The sequence below is a fragment of the Chrysemys picta genome, chromosome 1 (genome assembly GCF_011386835.1).
Source record: "Chrysemys picta bellii isolate R12L10 chromosome 1, ASM1138683v2, whole genome shotgun sequence".
Lineage (NCBI taxonomy): Eukaryota > Metazoa > Chordata > Testudines > Emydidae > Chrysemys > Chrysemys picta.
Window position 1 is genome coordinate 64,301,648 of NC_088791.1, and position 20,695 is coordinate 64,322,342.

The 20,695-nt window shown below is 41.7% G+C and overlaps 1 protein-coding gene across 15 annotated transcripts in view; it reads right to left on the reverse strand.

The window, feature by feature from the left end:
- GRIP1 (glutamate receptor interacting protein 1) overlaps positions 1–20,695 on the reverse strand; it is a 564,775-nt gene that overhangs the window by 36,133 nt on the left and 507,947 nt on the right. For all 15 annotated transcript variants that reach the window (XM_065558501.1, XM_065558517.1, XM_065558487.1 and 12 more), the window contains 3 exons: positions 19,405–19,485; positions 7,800–7,869; positions 7,319–7,464 (listed from right to left, as the gene is read on the reverse strand). In XM_065558501.1, the coding sequence (XP_065414573.1) occupies positions 7,319–7,464; positions 7,800–7,869; positions 19,405–19,485 (297 nt within the window). The remainder of the gene's footprint in view (positions 1–7,318; positions 7,465–7,799; positions 7,870–19,404; positions 19,486–20,695) is intronic.

The following is a 20,695-nucleotide window of genomic DNA, read 5'->3' on the forward strand; positions in this document are numbered from 1 at the left end:
TGACATTTTGAAATGGCTCAGTAGGCGCTGATAACCCTTAAGGTGCATATTCAGCAAACATTACCAGAACTAAACCTTGACAGTCTAGAGTTTTTAAATGTTCTGCTCATTTAAATCATAAAGTTTTAAAATAAAGAAGGAAATATCATGTGTCATGGCAAAGGTCCATGGAGAGAGTAGCTTTCTTCTAACACTGAACAATGCACTGTATTAGAATAAGGGCAATGATATTTTCTTTAAAGCTATTCTGTCTCTGCTTCGCTGTAAAGCTACTGTCTAGAATCTTCATTAGTTCCCTTTTACCTAGCTTCCTGCTATAGATTTAAACAAACAATATATATATCATCAAAGCAAAGCAAAGGCTTGTGTTGAGAGAAGAATTAGTAATGTATTCAGCAAAGAATTACTGCTGGTGTATATGTCTTTCATATCTATCATGTACATTTGATTCCTATCTGGGACACCTGTTAAATGGGTTCTGGCCCTCTCACATCTCCTATTGGATGCATTTTTCTTGCCACCTGATTTCCAGAAAGTCACCATCACAGACAAATAAATAACACCCAAGATCCAGCTGGAAGTGATCAATGGTCATGTGATGATTTCGCACAAAACTGTTGCCACTTTAACAACAGAAAGGGCTGCAGACTCATTGCAGAATGTTGGCAAAGTGCTTAGAGATCCCAGGCTTGAAAGAGCTCCATAAATGTGGAACTTCAATAAAGAAGATGAACCGTATTGTTAAAACAATAACTAGCAAATGTTGGGTCAAACTGAAAATGCAGTAGTTGGTATTTACTGGGTGTTGACAAAATACTGGTATGTCCAGTTATCAATAGTGAGGTGTAGTGCAAGAGTAAGCAGACATTAATCATATGATAACTAGTGTCTGCATCCTACAGAAGGTTTACAACTATTAGGGGATGATAAGAAAGGAGGCCAGTCTATTACCTGTTTGTTTTGCTCAGTTCTACTTAAGAAAATTAATGACAGCAGAACAGATTTAAAATTGCAGCATTACTTATCGTTAATGTTACTTTCAGACAACTTGAGTTCTGACTATTTAACAACATGAAAAGTATATGGCCTGAATTCATAATGATAGCTGGTTTTGCTGCCAAATGGAAGACCTAGATTTGTAAAGACTTTTCAGGGTTGCAGGTTCAGGTCAATAAAGGTGATGACAAACTTCAGGGTGAAAAGTTGGCAGGAAAAAACTAGTATAATTTCTTGGACTCAAGTGCGTATGTTACCCCATGGTAAATAGGCTGAATCAAATTAGATCTAAACATATTAGGATTTCCTTAAGCTTGTTGAAATTTCCCCTTGTTGTCTCTCACCTACTGAAGCAACTTGAATCAAATGCAGAATCAAAGAATTATTACAAGTACTGTAGTGACTTAATCAATCATAGAATATCTGGGTTGGAAGGGACCTCAGGAGGTCATCTAGTCCAACCCCCTGTTCAAAGCAGGGCCAATCCCCAACTAAATCATCCCAGCCAGAGCTTTGTCAAGCCTGACCTTAAAAACCTCTAAGGAAGGAGATTCCACCACCTCCTAGATAACCCATTCCAGTGCTTCACCACCCTCCTAGTGAAAAAGTTTTTCCTAATATCCAATCTAAACCTCCCCCACGGCAACTTGAGACCATTACTCCTTGTTCTGTCATTTACTACCACTGAGAACAGTCTAGATCCATCCTCTTTGGAGCCCCCTTTCAGGTAGTTGAAAGCAGCTATCAAATCCCCCCTCATTCTTCTCTTCTGCAGACTAAATAATCCCCATTCCCTCAACCTCTCCTCATAAGTCATGTGCTCCAGCCTCCTAATCATTTTTGTTGCCTTCCCCTGGATTCTTTCCAATTTTTCCACATCCCTCTTGTAGTGTGGGGCCCAAAACTGGACACAGTACTCCAGATGGGGATTGGTCCTGCTTTGAGCAGGGGGTTGGACTAGATGACCTCCTGAGGTCCCTTCCAACCCTGATATTCTATAATTCTATGAGGCCTCACCAATGCCGAATAGAGGGGAATGATATGTCCCTCGATCTGCTGGCAATGCTCCTACTTATACAGCCCAAAATGTCATTAGCTTTCTTGGCAACAAGAGCACACTGTCGACTCATATCCAGCTCCTCATCCACTGTAACCCCTAGGTCCTTTTCTGCAGAACTGCTGCCTAGCCACTCGGTCCCTAGTCTGTAGCAGTGCATGGGATTCTTCCATCCTAACTGCAGGACTCTGCACTTGTCCTTGTTGAACCTCATCAGATTTCTTTTGGCCCAATCCTCTAATTTGTCTAGGTCCCTCTGTATCCTATTCCTATCCTCCAGCGTATCTACCACTCCTCCCAGTTTAGTGTCATCTGCAAACTTTCTGAGGGTGCAATCCAAGCCATCCTCCAGATCATTAATGAAGATATTAAACAAAACTGGCCCCAGGACCGACCCTTGGGGCACTTCGCTTGATACCGGCTGCCAACTAGACATGGAGCCATTGATCACTACCCATTGAGCCTGATGATCTAGCCAGCTTTCTATCCACCTTATAGTCCATTCATCCAGCCCATACTTCTTTAACTTGCTGGCAAGAATACTGTTAATGCTGCACTATCTCTGCTATACGTGCTGGTCTCTGTTCTGAAAAGTGATATTCGTTAAATACAGACTGGAGTGTGAAGCAGAAATACAACTGCAGAGCCGTATTAGCATGGATCACTTCACTAGTGACCTCACCGCTTGGATTCGCTTTGAGGAGAGTGGCAGAAGGCAGGCAAACATTTTGTTTTGTCTGAAGAAGTAAGGGATAGGAGAAAAGGCAGGATAAAGACAAACAGAAGGGTGAAAAATTTAAATAAAACCAGGATGAAGGTATAATAATGCATACAAAGAAAAGAGTAACCAAATGAAAGAGAAAGAGAATGCAAATTGGAAGGAGAAAAACTGTATGGGAAAGAAAGGGTGTAAAAATAATTTGCAAAAATAGATGATTAAAAACAACCTTACAAGGGAGAACAAGAGAAAAAACAACCCAACAACACCACAGTAATGAAGGATGGAGCAACAGAAGAATTCAAAAATAATCATTAAAAATCTTAGGGCTTGTCTATGCAGCGACATCCAGTAAAGTTAATCTGAATGAACAGAATTCTGAATTTGAAGTAGATGAGTTAAATCGCATTAAAATCCTCTATGAACACCCTTATTCAGAATTAAAGAGGCCATCCAATTCCAACTTTGATTTAGTTTAGTTCACATCCAAAATGAATTAAGTTAAATTGAAGTAAGGCCACTTTAATTCTGAATAACAGCATCAGCACAGGGATTTAATGAGGTTTAACGAGTCCTTTTCAAATTAACATCTTTAGTTCACGCAGACTATTTTTTCTGGAAGTCCCCATCTAGACAAGCTCTCTATGTTACACTGTGGTATAGAAATCATTTTAGAGTGCCCTATGCCTACTCATCTATAAACATCAATCTTCATTTCTCTTAGGGAACTTCTAATTAATGATCAATTTTATTGAGTTTAAAGGAACACCTTTGTTCCACGCAGCCCTAGTTGAGAGAAAATAATTAAATATTAAATTCATTTCAATTAAGATGGATATTTTGTTTTGTTTTACCTTTTGCCACCATTTTTCATAATGTTCCTTTTTGATTTCTTGGGATATTGATTGAAAGCCGCTTTTAAAAATTTTTAATCACAACATATACAGACTGGAACTCATTCAATTTTGTTTTAGTATAATCTGCATAGAAAATTATGTTCACTATGTCTACAACCTGTCTTTGTACCTAAATTTGAATAGATTTGGTTACACAGTGTAGATAATAGATTAATTAAAATTTACTAATCATATTTGTTAGTTATGCAGTAAGACAATTTAATTTGTAGATACAATAAATGATTCTCGATTATATTCTAGGTGTCATATTAATTTAGTCATAAAATTAAGAAACATTCATTTGCAAAAGTAACTTAGTAAGTAAGGGTCCTATTCAGACTAAAATATACACCATCTACCAGGGCACACAACTCCCAGAAGGCCACATATGCTGCTTCTGAGCAGACCTAGGGTGACATCTTGGCTTCAATGAAATCAATAGCAAAATTCCTAGATTTGTTCTGGGACAACACCACACCTGAGAGTTGCAGAGATGTTTAGAGTTGAGAGGGGATCATCTACAATTAACTCCTGCTGTGCCAGTATTTCTTATTTTAGATTCCAATTGCATCCCACATTGGTATTGCACAGGCTGCTAGTAACCTACACTTTTGACCGGGGAGGGAAAATAGGAGAACAGATAGGAGGAAGGTAGGAGACAGGATCCAGTGGTGTTATAAATAGAACTAGGTGGGAAACAGTTTTCCTGTCTTGTGAAAATTTTTGAGATTTCAAATATTTTTCCCATTCTGCATCAGGACAAAAGAGAGACCTTACCAGAGAGGGGTGAGAGACAGACTGACCCACCCCAGTCTGGTGGTTAGGGCACTCATCAGGGATGTGAGAGACCCAGATTCAAGTTGATGTTCTGAATCAGGCAGTGCAGGGGCTTGACCATTGTAATACTGGTTATTCTGGTGTGTCCCCATCCCTTTTGTTGTGACCAGAAATTCCATCCTGAACACAAGAAATCTCCTCTAAGGAAGTTTTGTTGAAAATGATACATTTTAGTAAACAGTTTTAGTGTCAATGAATCGGCATTTTCTGAAGGAAAAAACATTTTGTCCAAAAATTTCTGACCCGCTCTAGTTTCTGACCTTTAAAAAAAACAAGTTACTTGTGCGGGGAGAGTTCTTACACTTCCCATTGTTGAATGGAAACTCCTGCCCCAATCACCTGCCTACAATGGTTGTCTCTCTCTTCCATTAGCTGTTTCACTGAGCTCTGTAAAAGAGGTGTCAGGTAGGCGTCTCTTTGGGCCACATGATCCTTTATTTCCATAACTATCTGACATGAATTAGCCAGGCCAATCCCTCCCCCTCCCTCATTAGGATGTCTGAGGATGTACTGAGTATGTTTAACCAGTTCCACATCCTCATCCTTATGAGCCTAATCACCATATAGTGTAGGACAGAATTCAGTTTTAGTGATCATTTAGCTCACTGGATCCAAAGTTACTTTCCAAAAACCAATTTCTGCAGGTGCTGCTGGGTTTGCCCTTCATTAATACTGATCAGACCAGAAGTCATTTCTTTGCTGTTTTCAGCGGTAGAAAAGAATTTAAGAACTTCACTGCTGGCATTCAGCTACAGGACAAGAACATTATAGTGTGTGGGGTGCTAGTTTTAGTCAGTTATAACATATAATTTAGCTACTTAGATTGCAAGCTGTTGGAACAGGGACCATGTTTTTGTTAGGTGTTCGTACAGTACCTAGCATAATGGGGTCCAGGACTGTGGCTCCCCTGGGTGCTACCAAAATACAAATAATTAATAATAATAACTATAATTGGACTGACCTGCTTTGGCATTAAAATGCCTAGCAGAACTCACTCTATTCTCAACAAGATAGGGATTTGCTTCCATGAATATATGATTTGGGAAGTTTGCTGATTTATGGATCTGGATGTGGTAATTGACATAGTGTGCAAAATGGTGTTTGCCCCAATTCACCCTTAGGGGCTGATCCTTCAATTTGCTAAGCACTCTGTTCCCAATCCAGCAAAGCATTTAAGCACAGGCTTAACTATAAGTGTGTGAGTAGGCCTGCTTAAGTCAAATTTACGTGCTTAAAGTTAAGCATGGGTTTAAGTACTTTGCTGGATCAGGGTCATTGGCCTGATCAACAAAGGCACTAAGGCATTGTGTAATAATGCCAAGTGTTGCAATACCTATCTTTTAGGCACCTACAAATTAACAGGAACAACACTGTGATCGACAAAGCCAAGTTAGGAACCTAGGCTCCCTACACAATGCATGGGCAGAGATAGGTACCTATGAACATGATCCACAAAAACCAGCATGCTAGCTGGGGAGCCGCCTAAGCTAGCCAGCAGGAGATGCCAAGGAAAGGGGTGTGTCTAAGCCCTCTCCTCTCCTGGGGATGGCGCCTAAGTCCAGGCTGCAGGGAGGTAGCTAGTGTTCCACAGCTGGGGACCCCTCTCCTGAAGTCAGGTGGTTTAGGCACCTAAGTAATTTCTTGTGAGGATGAGTTAGGTGCCTGCCTCACTCCACACAAAATGGGGGGGGGAAGAAGAGGAACATGAGGTGGTGATGGTAGCACCACCACCACCCACCTTATAACTTTTAGACCATCGGTTAGAGCACTCCCCTGCAGGTTGAACTCCCCGCTCTGCCTGAGGCAGAATGGGTTTGGAACTGGGGTCTGCCACCTCTCAGGAGGGTACTCTAACCACTAGGCCATGGGATAGTCTGACGTGGGATTCCCTCTCTCACTCCTGTTGAGGTTGTTCCACTTTGGCTAAATTATTAAGTAGTTAATGACTTTCCAATGACACTCTCCTGAGAGGTGAGAGACGCTTAGTTCAACCCCTTTCTCCCGCTGAGGCAGAGGGGAATTGAACCTGGATTTCCCACATTGCAGGTGAGTGCTCTAACCAGTGGGCTAAAAGTCATACAGTAGGCACCTCTTTCTCTACCACCTCCTCCTCCAGCCAAACTTTGAATGGGACTCAATCTGGTAGGCAGCTTCTGAGTCCCATAGGCGACAAGGCACTGCTTCACTTATCTTCTCCTGGTTCGTGGGTCGCTTTGGGCCTCAGGTGAGGGGTAGGCATCGAGGTGTCTAGAGTGAGGCAGCAGTGTGCATGCCCAGAGGCAAAAACATAGGAATCTAGAGAACTTTTATGCTGAACATATCAGTGCCAAGTATGGACACCTACAGTGTTTGGTGGCAGCCGAGTGGAAGATTTGTGGATCGCAGCAGTGCCTAAAACTGGGATTTAGGTTCCTTAGAACCTTTGTGGATCTGGGCCAGAGTGTTCAGCATCTTGCAGGATCAGACCCTAAATCAGGATTCCACTTTGTGCGTCTCCGGTCCTTGGAACAGGGAAGACTTACATGGTCACATAAGGGCAAAATCAACATTATGTGACTGCATCTGAGGGGGAAAGTATCTCCTTGGAATACAGAGTAACTTCTACTACTGCAAAACCCCTGTAAATAATATCTCCATGGAGACAATTTTAGACTGTATAAAGCCCTGTGTTTACTTTTATTCTGAACATCTTTAACTGACATTAATAAATATAAACCAAATTTATCACATTTTTTAACTGCACTCTACAAACACAATAATAATCCTATGCTCTAAAAGACATGAAAGTGCATGTAACTACGTCACCATTCATACCGGAGTTATCTTCATCTTTGCGGATCTTTAGTTTTACAAGGTCCTCACAGTGTTGAAGGATCTGAACAGCATCTTCCATGGAGCAGTTGTCCAGTCGAATGTTATCTATGGCAAGCAGTTTATCACCAAGTTCTAGCGTTCCAGTTCTGTTTACAAATGAACAACGTTACATGATTAATTAGTAACATATAAATATGCTATTTAAAGTAGTGTTAACTCTCATGTACCATTCAAATGGATTTTTAATTATTTTGAAAAAAAAATTAATACATCTTTTTCATCTTGGTTTCGGATGACAATCATTAGTTTTAATTAATGGATATTAAAAACATATTATTTATTCCTCCAGTAAACTGATTCAATTGATTTGGAAACTTAACAGACCATAAAACTCTTGTAAGAGAGTTTCTATGTGCACAGAAGTTACATGGGGCACAAGCTGAAGGCAACAGACTTTCCCTGAAAGTTTGAAAGATCTCACCTATGAGCAACACTTCCTTTCTTTATATCAGAAATAACAAGGGGGTCCCCTGGTTTTCTACTGGATGGAGCTGCAATAAAGAACACACACATATATACAATTTAGATAGATAGATAGATATACTACCTGAAATATACATAACATACACTCATAAATTACACACACAAAAACTAAATTAAAAGACGATGCGAAATCAAGCAGCCAAGAGTTAGGAAATGCCATATTAAGATTGCCTATGCAACCTTAATTTAGTCCCATTGTGCATACGCATTACGACTGAGGCCAGTCCTACACTTGGAAGACTTTGCTGGTCTAGCTATATCAGCTAGACCAGCAAAGTGATCCTAGTGTGGAAGCAGTTTATATCAGCAAAACTGTGCTTTTGCCAGAATAGCTTATTCCAGCCCCTCTGCCCCCCCCAAAACTACGCAGGTAAAAGCTCAGTTTTGCTGATATTACTGTGTCTACACCAGGTGATTTTGTGGTACAGCTATGCTGGTCACAAATCACACCTTATCATATCCTGGGACCTGGCTGATATAGCAATGCTGGCAGATGTCTGTAGTCTAGGAAATAATGGCCACAGTCTAGAATTATATAATCACATTCTATTTGACCACCTGTGAAAAGTCTGGTTTAAGTGACTTGCCCAGCATCACATAGGAACTCTGTGGCAAAGGCAGGGATAGAATCCAATTTTCTGGGACAGCATTCAGCTGCCTTAACTATGAGACCATCTCCTCTCTCTTCCTGCAATTCACTGCCTCAATCATTACACATCGCCCAACTTCAGTAACAAATGAACCAGGGGAACTACAGACCATCTCCTTCACTACACAACCCTGATTCATCCCCAGAGCAACTCTAACTTGTGCAAAAAATAGTAGGTGATCATATAATTAAAGACTGTATCATAATGCAAACACACAAGGGGGCATTTCCTAACTAATGAGTGCTTGACTTTGCAACCTTAATGTTCTTTTAATATAGTTTTTGTGTGTGTAATTTCCTACATTTTTAAAAAAGCAAACTGAAAAAAAATTCCACCATGTGGCATCATATTGACATCCACATTGGTCATCAACAGGGTTGCAACCTTTAGATTCACCACACAGACCTCTGCCACTTGAGCTAAAGGAGTACCTGATAGCAGTAGTAGATTGTCATCATCTATGTGGACCAGCACCAGAGGCGAAAATCTCTACTGAGCATGTGTGATTTTTCAAAGGCTTATAATTTGGCCAGACTTAGGCAGATTTTCATGGAGATGGCCAAAGGCAAATTCCTGACACAAAGGCCACCCCTGGCCAAATTTCAAGTCCCGGTTCCAAATCATGGGGACGCTAGAGGATTTCAAAGCAAAAAATTGCCAGAATTTTTTAACATGGGTAAAACACTGTATTTTCCCCTAGCATTGTTCTTGGAACCAGCTGAACTGTCCTGGCTGGATTTCTCCCCAAAAAGACAGATGCCTGGCATGGAGAATTTCAGCCCAAATGGTTAAAGAATGGCAAAGTTATAAGCAATTAAAAGCAGGGTCTTATAATGGGAAGTGTCAGGTAACTTTAAAAGTAGGTGATACTACCCAGCCCCTCTTTTAATAATTATTTTATAAATAAATCAATCTTAGATTAAGCTTATATTTTAAAACTGATTTAGGGATGTCTTTGTCACCAAACAATTTTGATGAGGTTAATATCTAGGACCCTATCTCGCCTTTGGATCTTAATGCCTGTGCAGAGTCCCAGTGAAATCATTGGGCCTCCAGATGGGAACAAGGGACTTCCCATGTGGATCCGATTGCTAGATTATTTTAGCAAACATACTGATGGGATCTGCAAAAAGAAAACATGAAAACACCACACTCTTTTTCTGTATTTTGCTCCATAAGGAAATTTAGCTCTATTTTTGAAACTTCATGCTTAGTATATTCCTTTGTATGTAGCTATTGAGATCCCTGCACAGTGAGAGCCCTTACACCGGAGGTGGGCAAACTATGGCCCACAGGCCACATCTGGCCTGTGGGACCATCCTGCCCGGACCCTGAGCTCCTGGCCCGAGAGACTAGTCCCCGGCCCCTACCCTGCTGTCCCCTCTCCCCCGCAGCCTCTGTGTGCTGCGCCGCCAGCGCTCTGGCCTGCCGCTCCTGCTAGGTAGTGTGGCTGGCTCCGGCATGGTAAGGGGGTGAGGAGCGTGGGGTCTTGGGGGGCAGTCAGGGGACAGGGAGCGGTTGGATGGGGCGGAGGTTCGGGGGGGGGCGGTCAGGGGACGGGGAACGGGGGCGGGGATTGGATAGGCATGGGAGTCCCAGGGGGCCTGTGAGGGGGTGGGGGTGTGGATGGGGGTCAGGACAGTCAGGGAGCAGGGGGGGTTGGCTAGGGGGTGGGGTCCCTGGAGGGCGGCTGGGGCAGGGGGTCCCGGGAGGGGGCGATCAGGGGACAAGGAGCGGGGGGTTGGATGGGTTGGGAGTTCTGAGGGGGGCAGTCAGGGGGCAGGAAGTGGGAGGGGGGTGGATAGGGGGCGGGGGCCAAGCTGTTTGGGGAGGCACAGCCTTCCCTACCCAGCCCTCCATACAGTTTTGCAACCCCGATGTGGCCCTCGGGCCAAAAAGTTTGCCCACCCCTGCCTTACACACTCTGTATTCTGAACTAGGAGAGCGTGTTCTGAACTTGAAGGGTGCATAAGAGTGCATAAAAAGGTACAGGTGGTAAGTTCAGTGCTGAGGCTGAAATTCTGCTTTTAGTCCACTTTAAAATAAAATAAACTGATTAATACTTTGTATTTGTAATAATCATGTGTGAATTTCCTTTGATTTTTTTACACTCATTTAATATTCCAGAGAGGAAGACTATCCTGTGGTTAAGATACTGGCCTGGGACTCTGGAGATCTGGGCTCAATTTCTGGCTCTGCCGCTGTAATAAATAAAGTGGGGGGATAACTCCCTTTGACGGACACCCAGCCAGCCAGTTAGCTGTAAAATCCCTCCTGATAGCTGTTCTTTACTTGCTTTACCTGTAAAGGGTTAAAAAGTCCCCCAGGTAAAGAAAAAAAGTGGGCACCTGACCTCATAGCGTTCCCAGACCCTCCTTAAAACCTGAAGTATTCCATGTTAATTCTGTAAAGCCCTTTTATGCCCAAGAAATCAAGGTTCTTCAGTTTACAGCCCAGGAGAGAGACGACACTGAGTGGTCTGAAGGAGTCTACTATGACGGAAAAAACAACGGTGGCGTGGAAGAGGTGAGCCTTTCCATGATCCTTGGGCGTAAGCAGCGACAGCAAATCCAGGAGCTGTGCACCAGCTTCGCGCCAATGTTTTCAGCCACCCCAGGATGGACAGAACAGGCGTACCACTCCATTGACACAGGTGATGCTCACCCAATTAGAGCCCAACCCTACCGGATGGCTCCTCAAGGCAAAACCGCAATAGAAAGGGAGATCAAAGACATGTTACAGATGGGTGTAATCCGCCCCTCTGAGAGTGCATGGGTCTCTCCATTGGTTCTGGTTCCCAAACCAGATGGGGAAATCCGCTTTTGTGTGGACTACCGTAAGCTAAATGCTGTAACTCGCCCAGAAAACTATCCAATGCCACGCACAGATGAGCTATTGAAGAAACTGGGACGTGCCCAGTTCATCTCTACCTTAGACTTAACTAAGGGGTACTGACAAGTGCCGCTAGATGACCCCGCCAAGGAAAGGTCAACATTCATCACCCATGTAGGGCTGTATGAATTTAATGTGCTCCCTTTCAGACTGTGAAATGCACCCACCACATTCCAGAAACTGGTAGATAACCTTCTGGCTGGATTTGGGGAATTTGAAGTTGTCTACCTCGACGATGTGGCTATATTCTCAGATTCATGGGCAGAACACCTGGAACACCTCCAAGCTGTCTTTCAGCGCATAAGGGAGGCAGGATTAACTGTTAAGACCAAAAAGTGTCAAATATGCCTAAACAGGGTAACATACCTTGGACACCAGGTGGGTCAAGGAACTATCAACCCCCTACAGGCTAAGGTAAATCCTATCCAAAATTGGCCTGTCCCTAAGTCAAAGAAACAGGTCCAATCCTTCTTGGGCTTGGCCGGGTATTACGGACGATTTGTACCACACTACAGCCCAGTTGCCACCCCACTGACAGACCTGACCAGGAAAAAGCAGCCAAATGCCGTTCAGTGGACTGAAAAGTGTCAAAGGACCTTTAACCAGCTTAAGGCTGCCCTTATGTCTGACCCTGTACTGAGGACCCCGGACTTCAACCAACCATTCGTTGTAACCACAGATGCATCCGAACGTGGTGTGGGAGCAGTTTTAATGCAGGAGGGACCAGATCAACAATTCCATCCTGTTGTGTTTCTCAGCAAAAAACTTTCTGAGAGGGAAAGCCACTGGTCAGTCTCAGAAAAATAATGTTATGCCATTGTATATGCTCTGGAAAAGCTATGCCCCTACATTTGGGAACAGCGGTTCCACCTACAGACTGACCATGCTGCACTGAAGTGGCTTCACACAGTCAAAGAGACTAACAAAAAACTTCTTCGGTGGAGTTTAGCTCTTCAAGACTTTGATTTTGAAATACAACACATTTCAGGAGCCTCTAACAAAGTGGCTGATGCACTCTCCCGAGAAGGTTTCCCAGAATCAGCCGGGTAAAAATGTCCCTGTATTCTAAGTCATTGTAGTCCTTGAAATGTAAAAAGTACTGTTTAGTTCTTAGTAATTAGTAGTAAAATTATGAGTAAATATTATTAGTAAAATTAGTATGTATCTTATTAACTCTATTTCCTAAACCTCCAGTAAGAAATCCCAGCCGGTGTGGACCTGACCTGAAACAGGCTGGCCAGCACCGTCTGTGATTTGGGGGGCATGTAATAAATAAAGGAGGGGGGGATAGCTCCCTTTGATGGACACCCAGCCAGCCAGTTGGCTGTAAAGTCCCTCCTGGTAGCTGTTCTTTACTTGCTTTACCTATAAAGGGTTAAAAAGTCCCCCAGGTAAAGAAAAAAAGGGTGCACCTGACCAAAAGAGCCAATGGGAAGGTAGAACTTTTTAAAATTGGGAAAGAAACTTTCCCTTTGTCTGTTCTCTCGGGGCTGAAGGGTCAGAGCAGCCATGCTATAAGCAGCTAAGCCAGGTATGATTATAAGTCATCAAATCATGCCTAGAACTACTTACCTGAACTCCAATGTGTAAGTTCACCTCTACCCTGATATAACGCGACCCAGTACAACACGGGTTTGCATATAGTGCAGTGACCCCGGGGCTCCGGCTGACTCTGAAAGCCCACCCCCACTCCCTAGGGTTCAGAGTCTGAACTCCAGCCTGAAGCACGTCTGCACAGCTAGTTTTAGAGTGGTACCACGAGCCCTGTGAGCATGAGTCTGTCTACCTGGGCTGGTAGGCTCACTGCCTTGGGCTGTGTACACGTACCCCAAGTGCTACTGTAATATTACTATTAAAACTAGAAAAGGGAAATAAAAATCCCTGAAATCTACGGGAACCAATAATGGCAATGTCCCCATCAACACTACAGCCCTAGCAAAATCAGAAACTACACCTGCTGTCACATATCATTGCAAACATGAAACACAGGCTGCGGTCACTGAAACATCCATGAACTTTTTTTCAAAAATGTTTCCAACAAACCTGGATCAAATTACGATTTGGGCCAGAAACCAGGCAAAAGCATTTTTCCCCCTTAGTGTCCAGCCAAAGCGAGGCAATTGCAGCTGAGTTTGACTTTGAGGTTCCAACTTTGTTTGAACTCAAAACTCGAAGTAAAATTCAGAGGAAAATGGCTGTACACAAACCAAGTCGGCAAACTGAAATCACTGATGCACAGCTCTTGATAACCCCTACTTGTTAGAGCACACTGTTTACTAAAGGGACTAAAAAGCTCATTGAATCCATACGTAAGCAGTTCTTACAGTGGGATTATTTTTTGTTCTTAAAAGTGGATAATTAATATTATGATGGCTCATTTGGGGCTGCTGAGAGATGTCAAGTAAATCTGCACATTGTGGATGTGGGCCCAATCCTGCAAACCTTTGAAATATTATTTTCATTCTTACTCTTATTCCATGAGCTATTAGCTTCAAGGGACTACTTGTGGAGTAAGGTGCTATTTGTTGTGAGTAAGTGTATCAGAATCTTGCTATTTATATATAAGCACAAAAAAGAATAAATGACCTGCTAATCTTTGATGTATTTTTTTTAAGGCTTGCCTAATGTAAAGTGCCCATAATGATTTTTGGAAAATGAGTCAAGATAATTTGCTTCCAGGCTCAAACTTTGTACACCTGCTGCTTTCAAAGCCCCTTGAAATGATTTTTTTTTCTGGCCCACCTGTGAATGGAGGTTAATAATAAAAATTCTGATGACGTCAGAACTGTATCAGCACTAACAGACACTGCAAGAACTGATCTATGCTCATGAACAGATGGTTCAATACCTGAGTACAATGTAAGGCTAATACAAAGTAAATAAATAATAAAAATAGATAGTACGTATAGATACACCCATACATATACATAAATACTATTCAACATACAACTCCTCAAATATTTTTCTCCTTGACACTAAATATCACAATTAGCCTCCTTTTCTTAATATATAATGAAAACACCGTGAGGTATCAAAAAAAAAAAAAAGCACAATTATGCCCCACTTTTATTTGAAGACCACTTCTAATAGACAATCAGTTTTTGTCACTCGTTTTAGAGTGGCTGCTAAAGACAGGCTTTACTGTGTGTGTGTACACAATATTCTTTCATTTTTATATTTCTACAGTGGGAGCATATGCAACAGTTCTTTTATGCCAAAGGTGTATGATTTTCACATTTTTTGACTAAAGTTCAAATATACTTAATAAACAGGGACCTCATCCTGAAAAAATATATGCACATGTGAAACTTTACACATAAGAGGAGTGCCATTGAACTCGGTGGGCCTATTCATGTGAGTTACTCATGTGCATAAGTGTTTGCAGGACTGGGGTCTACATATGTTTTGGTGTATGATATACAGGACTTAGGAAATTACAATTTTCATATTACTTTAGCAAATATATCTTTTTGACATCTTTCAATGTATTTTTAAAATATGTGGCTATGATAAAGTAGTTGGTGTCACAAAAATCAATCTTAAAAAATCTATATTCCACTACGCTGTTTTAAAATCAATATAGATGGCAAATAAATTAAATCAAATTTAAACACCTTACAATTGCTGAGGGTTGACCTGCTTAGTAATTTTAACGAAATTACTGTTTAAAAAAAGGTGATATTGCCTAGCATATTGTTGTGTCGTACTTGGTTCCATTAGAGCTGGGGGAAAAAATGGATAAAAATTGTTTGCCAAAAATACATATTCAGGTCAGTGGAATTCACCAAATTATTCTGTCTGGAAAAAAAAATCTGAGAATGTTGAAAAGATTTGTTTCAACATTTTCAAAACAAAATGTTTCAATTTTTCAATTTGAAATGACTTTTTGTTTCAAATTTTGCTTCAGTTTTATTTTTACAAAAAGTAAAAAAGAACATAAAACAAAAACCCAAACCCAAATCCTTTGGGTCACATAAAATGTTTTGATTCAAAACAATTTTTTTCCAACTTTTTTGTTTTGCTGAAAAAAAGTGAAAATTTCTTTTTGGGTCAACCTGAAATGAATTTTTTCTCCGAGTTTTTAGTTTAGCTTCTGAACCAGAAAATCAGTTATTTACACAGTTCTAGTTTCTGTGGCCTGGTTTAAAAAATGGAGAAGTTCTAATTTCCAGAAGCAGTTAATTGGGTATGAAATTGGTGCTAACCGCAGTATGAAAGATAGAGTCACTTATCTTGGCAGACTATGGACTAGCCGCCTGATCCAAAGCGTATAAATATTAATGGAAAACAGGTCTTTCACAGGCCCTACGTGGATGCTAAGGGGACCCATAACCCATTAAAGAATTCTGGGGAACCATGAAAGACTTAACTAGGACCTTCTTTTGGGAGGTTAAAAGTGTAAAATTGTGTGTGTTAGAGCAGTGGTCTCCAAAGTGGGGTCTCCAAAGAGGATCCTTGGGGGTGCGTGGCAGGAGGAGCCAGGCGGGAGTCCGAGCGGCGCTTTTTTTTTTTGCTTCAGCGCGGCAGGGGGTGCGTGCTCAAAATTTTTTTACTGATAGGGGTGCGCGATCAAAAAAGTTTGGAGACCACTGTGTTAGAGCAGCATCTGACAAGCCCATTGTATTGAGAGACAGTTGACATAAAAGTTATGTGAAAGCTAGTGGCTTTGATTTACAGGGATTCACCTGAACTTTTCTTCTGGTTTTAGTTCATTATGATTTATGCCCCCTTAGTTTCTAGTTTGAATGAACCTTAAACAAAGTGAAATTCAGCCCCCAAAATTGAATTGCACATGGTTTCCTCCAAAACTCTAAATCTGCTCAGGTTCATTTAGTACTTTGTCCAGATTCACAAGCTTTTTGAGGACCAGCCAGTAGTTTCACGTAGACTTATTTACTGACCAAGAAAAATGAAAGAACCATCTTTACCTGGATCCCCCTGCAGAGTCCCATTACCATCTCACCCAGAACCCTGCAACAAGCCCCTGTGTATCCCAGGGCTGCCCAGAAGGGAGGGGGGGGGACAAGTGTGGCAATTTGCCCCAGGCCCCAGGCCCCACAGGGGCCCCCACGAGAATATAGTATTCTACAGTATTGCAACTTTTTTTTATGGAAGGGGCCCACGAAATTGCTTTGCCTCAGGCCCCCTGAATCCTCTGGGCAGCCCTGGTGTATCCAGATCCCCTCCGCACCCGGATCCACCACTGAGCCACCCACACCCAGATTGCCCCACACAGAACCCTCTCAACCCACCCCTGGATCCCACCATGCTTGGATCCTGCCTTGTTGAGCCTGCCTGCCCACACCTGGTGCACCTGGCACAGAGGAGCAGGGCCCTGGGGTGTTTTTGGGGCAGGCCTGGTCCTTGCGCTGTGTCAGGGTTGGGTGCAGCATCACCATTGAGTCCGTGTCCCAAAGGGATCTGCACAGTGATCTCCCACCTCAGTGCAGCCAGTGGCCTGTACTCCCCAATGCCATGCTGGAGCCTCCACATTTATTTGACAAATAAAATTTGCAGAATTTTAAAATATTGTGCACAGAATTTTTTGGCACAGAATTTTAAATATTTTGGTGCAGAATGCCCTCAGTAGTAATACCGATGGCACCTCAGACTAAGTACCTCACTAGCTCCTCTAGAACCTCTACATATGAACTGAACAAGAGGGGTAGCTGAAATGACCCCTGAAGGCTCCTGCATCAGAGTGCCTGCAGGAGTATTGACTATAGAGTGTCTACAGTGCTTACCCATTTCTAGCCCACATGGATATTATATCACCTGATCTCATGTAGTATTTATGCTCTAAGCTTGATAGCTCCAGCTTTGTGGAGAGTTGAATTTCACCCACAGTGCATGCAGATTCTTGTGTTTTTTTGTTGGGCCATTTTCATTTTGTTTTTTAAAAGAAAGCATTTAGCATTATGACAATAATATCAATAAATGGCATGCAGATATTAATGTGCTACAGATGCTCTGAGTGAAATTAGTATAAACCATTCACCCTGTTAAATCACACTGGCTCATTTCTGAGTTAATTAGGTAGAACAGAACAAAGTATTAAACCAAGCACAAGTACAACTGACTCAAGGTTTTACAAAGGGTCTGAAATCTATCAGACAAATTTCCAAAGTTTTAGTTAATGAGGGGGAGGATAAACACTTTAAAACCTTTGTATTACAGCAAATAGAGAAAAAATACATCTTCATATAAATACATATAAATAACATTATTAATACAAAGAAAAACTAATTTTTATAACCAATCAGGAAATCAACATTGAGCCATGGTCTAATAACTAAATAGAACAACCTCTTCCCATTGTTCAGGATTTTATTTGTATGAATGTTTCATGTGTTACCACTCCTTCTGCTGGCAGATCTATGATTTTAATTTGCATCAAACTGCATTCCTTATTGAGTCTAACAATTCTTGATATGCGTATATAACAAATGGGAACATAATAATCTGAACCTACAGTGGTGCATCTCATTTGTTCTTCAGATGCCCATCATGGTGCTAAATTCCTCACTTACTTTTGACTAATTTTTATCTGTCGTGCTGCTAAAAGCTTTGATAATATAAATTAAAGCACAAAAAAACCTACAGACATTTCACAAAGTATTTTGCATAAACATAACTCTGAATAAAGCTAATGGTCTAAGTAAGGCCACAAAAGCAATGACATTTTAATTCCTATCAGGCCAGATTCATCACCGGCATCCGTGCTCTATGCATAACACCCATTAACTTTAATGGGGTTGCGCCTGCTTGCACCATGGGTGGGGTCTAACAAGGTCAAGTTACAGACCAGAGCCACTTTTTACTGGCTGCTGAAAAAAAGTTAGAAATTCTTTTTTATTTCAAATGTAAAATGACAAAGTCAAAGTGTTTAAAAAATTAAATTCATATTTTTTCTCTCATTATTATTTTGACCTGAAATCTGTTTCCTTAATTAAATTAAATTTTCCTCTATGATGTGTCCATTTTTGGTGCACCATTAAAGTGTTTGCTGATCTGCTGGCACTAACACTTTTAAAAGTATAAACAGTTTTGAAGCTATTTGCTTAGCCCACACATAAACCTTGGGCCCTGATGCAGCAAATGACTCCTTGTGTAGGCCCTGCACCCAGGACGAGTCCCTCTGAAATCAGTGCAGAAACCACTTGCAGGACTGGGGGCCTTGCTTTGCAAAAATTGGCCCCGATGCAAGAAAGCATCCCTTGTCAGGAAAGAACTTTTGCTTGTACCAAAGTCCCATTGGCTTCTGTTTTTAAATTGACTACACTGGGATTTTGCATCTGCTTAAGTTCTTTCCTGAATTGGGGCATATATCTACTAAAAGATAAGTCAAATTTAAGTTATGGCAAACTTGACCATGCCTCTTCAACTAGCTATAAACATAATAAGGAAACTACAAATGTGTTAGAAGGAGAAACTTGATAATAGATAGCATTGCTAACCAAAGGCTCTGACTTTCTGTGTGCTCAACTCCCTGACTCTGTCCCAGGCCCCGCCCACCGCTTCTTCCCACTCCCATTCTATCCCCACCCCGCCCCCACTCCAACCCTTCCCCCAAGTCCCCATCCTGCTTCTTCATGCCCCGATCCACCTCCTCCCCTAAGCACGCCCTACCCTCGCTCATCCTCCTCCCTCCCAGCGCCTCCTGCATGCTGCGGAACAGCTGATCTGTGGCAGGCGGGAGGCACTGGGAGGGAGGGGGAGGTGCTGATCAGCAGGGCCGACAGCGGGTGGGAGGTGCTTGTGGGGAGGGAGCTGGCTGCCGGTGGGTGTTCAGCACCCACCGTTTTTTCCCCATGGGTGCTCCAGCCCTGGAAGTCCCAAAGAGTCTGCGCCTATGCTGCTAACCATCACACTGGCTGGGAATAGCACACACACAAAGAGGTATTTCAATTGAAACTGATTACAGCCCATGATTATATGATCCACTTTTAGCTATATAATATCTTACAATAGTGGGCTTAAAAATTAATCATAATTACTTACAACTTATGGTGATGCCAAGCTCCACGTTATGCTTCTTTGGTAGTTTTACATGAAATGTTCCACTACTTGGTATAACTGATTCTGTAATGAAAAGTAGATGAGTTACAGGTTGCAGTACTGTACTTGCAAGGATGTGGAGTTTTAAGTGCAAGCCAATGAAAATACATTTGTAACACTTACATCACACCTACCCATTCATGAAAACAATGTAGGAGTTGATGTGAAAGGAGCATGACACATGCAACATGTTTTATATCAGTGATGGTAATGTCACTGCATAAGGTAAGGGTCTGTAGCTTCATTATTCTGAGGGTTAAATCTCAACTGATGGAGACTGCATGTGCCTACCGGTGGCTTAGCCCACAATTTTGTGTGCGTGCGTCCATGAAAAAAAATACTGTTGTCAGGTAGCTTTTAATTAAAAAGACACAAAATTTCAGGCACTTTTGGGTTTAGGCCTAAGACATTTTGAAATATTCACCTAAATAACTGCAGTGGATTTTATTTCTCATGAAAAGTAAAGGAACAAAAGCATAGCATAGTGAGGGAAAGCAAGGAGCCAGCTGAGGCAATGAAAGTTTGAACACACAACGTTACATCCCAGTCCTGACTTGTGGCACCTCCATTGCCCCAGATAAATCAGACTGCATGTTGCCGTGGTTTAGAGATGTAAATAAATACCACTAGCAACTAGAAGTCTGATTCTGCTCTGGTGAAGTCAATGGGAGTTTTGACGACATTATTGGGAACAGGAGTAGGCCCAAAGTTTGAAACACAAAACTCATTTTCATTTGTGACCTCGGACAGATTTAAAATTTGCTCTCCAGTTGTGCATGGTGTTATTTTTGAATATTGCATTGGCTATGTACAAAAGTGCAATAGTCTGACCATACTTGAATGGAAATTTGCATGATAAGATATCACTCATAATTATTACTGTAGCAACCCTTAGCTGGGATTTTGCATAACATGACCATTATATGAAATTCCATTTGTAAGAATATTTATACCATGCAAAATCACTGCAGAACTAACACAGTAATGACTTCTAAGGAGCTATTACTAAATTAATGGAGATGTCTTAATGGTTCTTAATATTTTATATATATATATACATAATATTAATTTAAAAATATTTAAAAAATAATATATATGTGGGTGTGGGTTGGTGGGTGTTTTGGGGTGTACATTGTTTATATACTGTGCATATTACATATATAATCTGTGGTTTTGTATTCTATATGCTTCAATACCTTAAAAAAGGTGAGGAGTCATGGGAAAGTAAAAGATG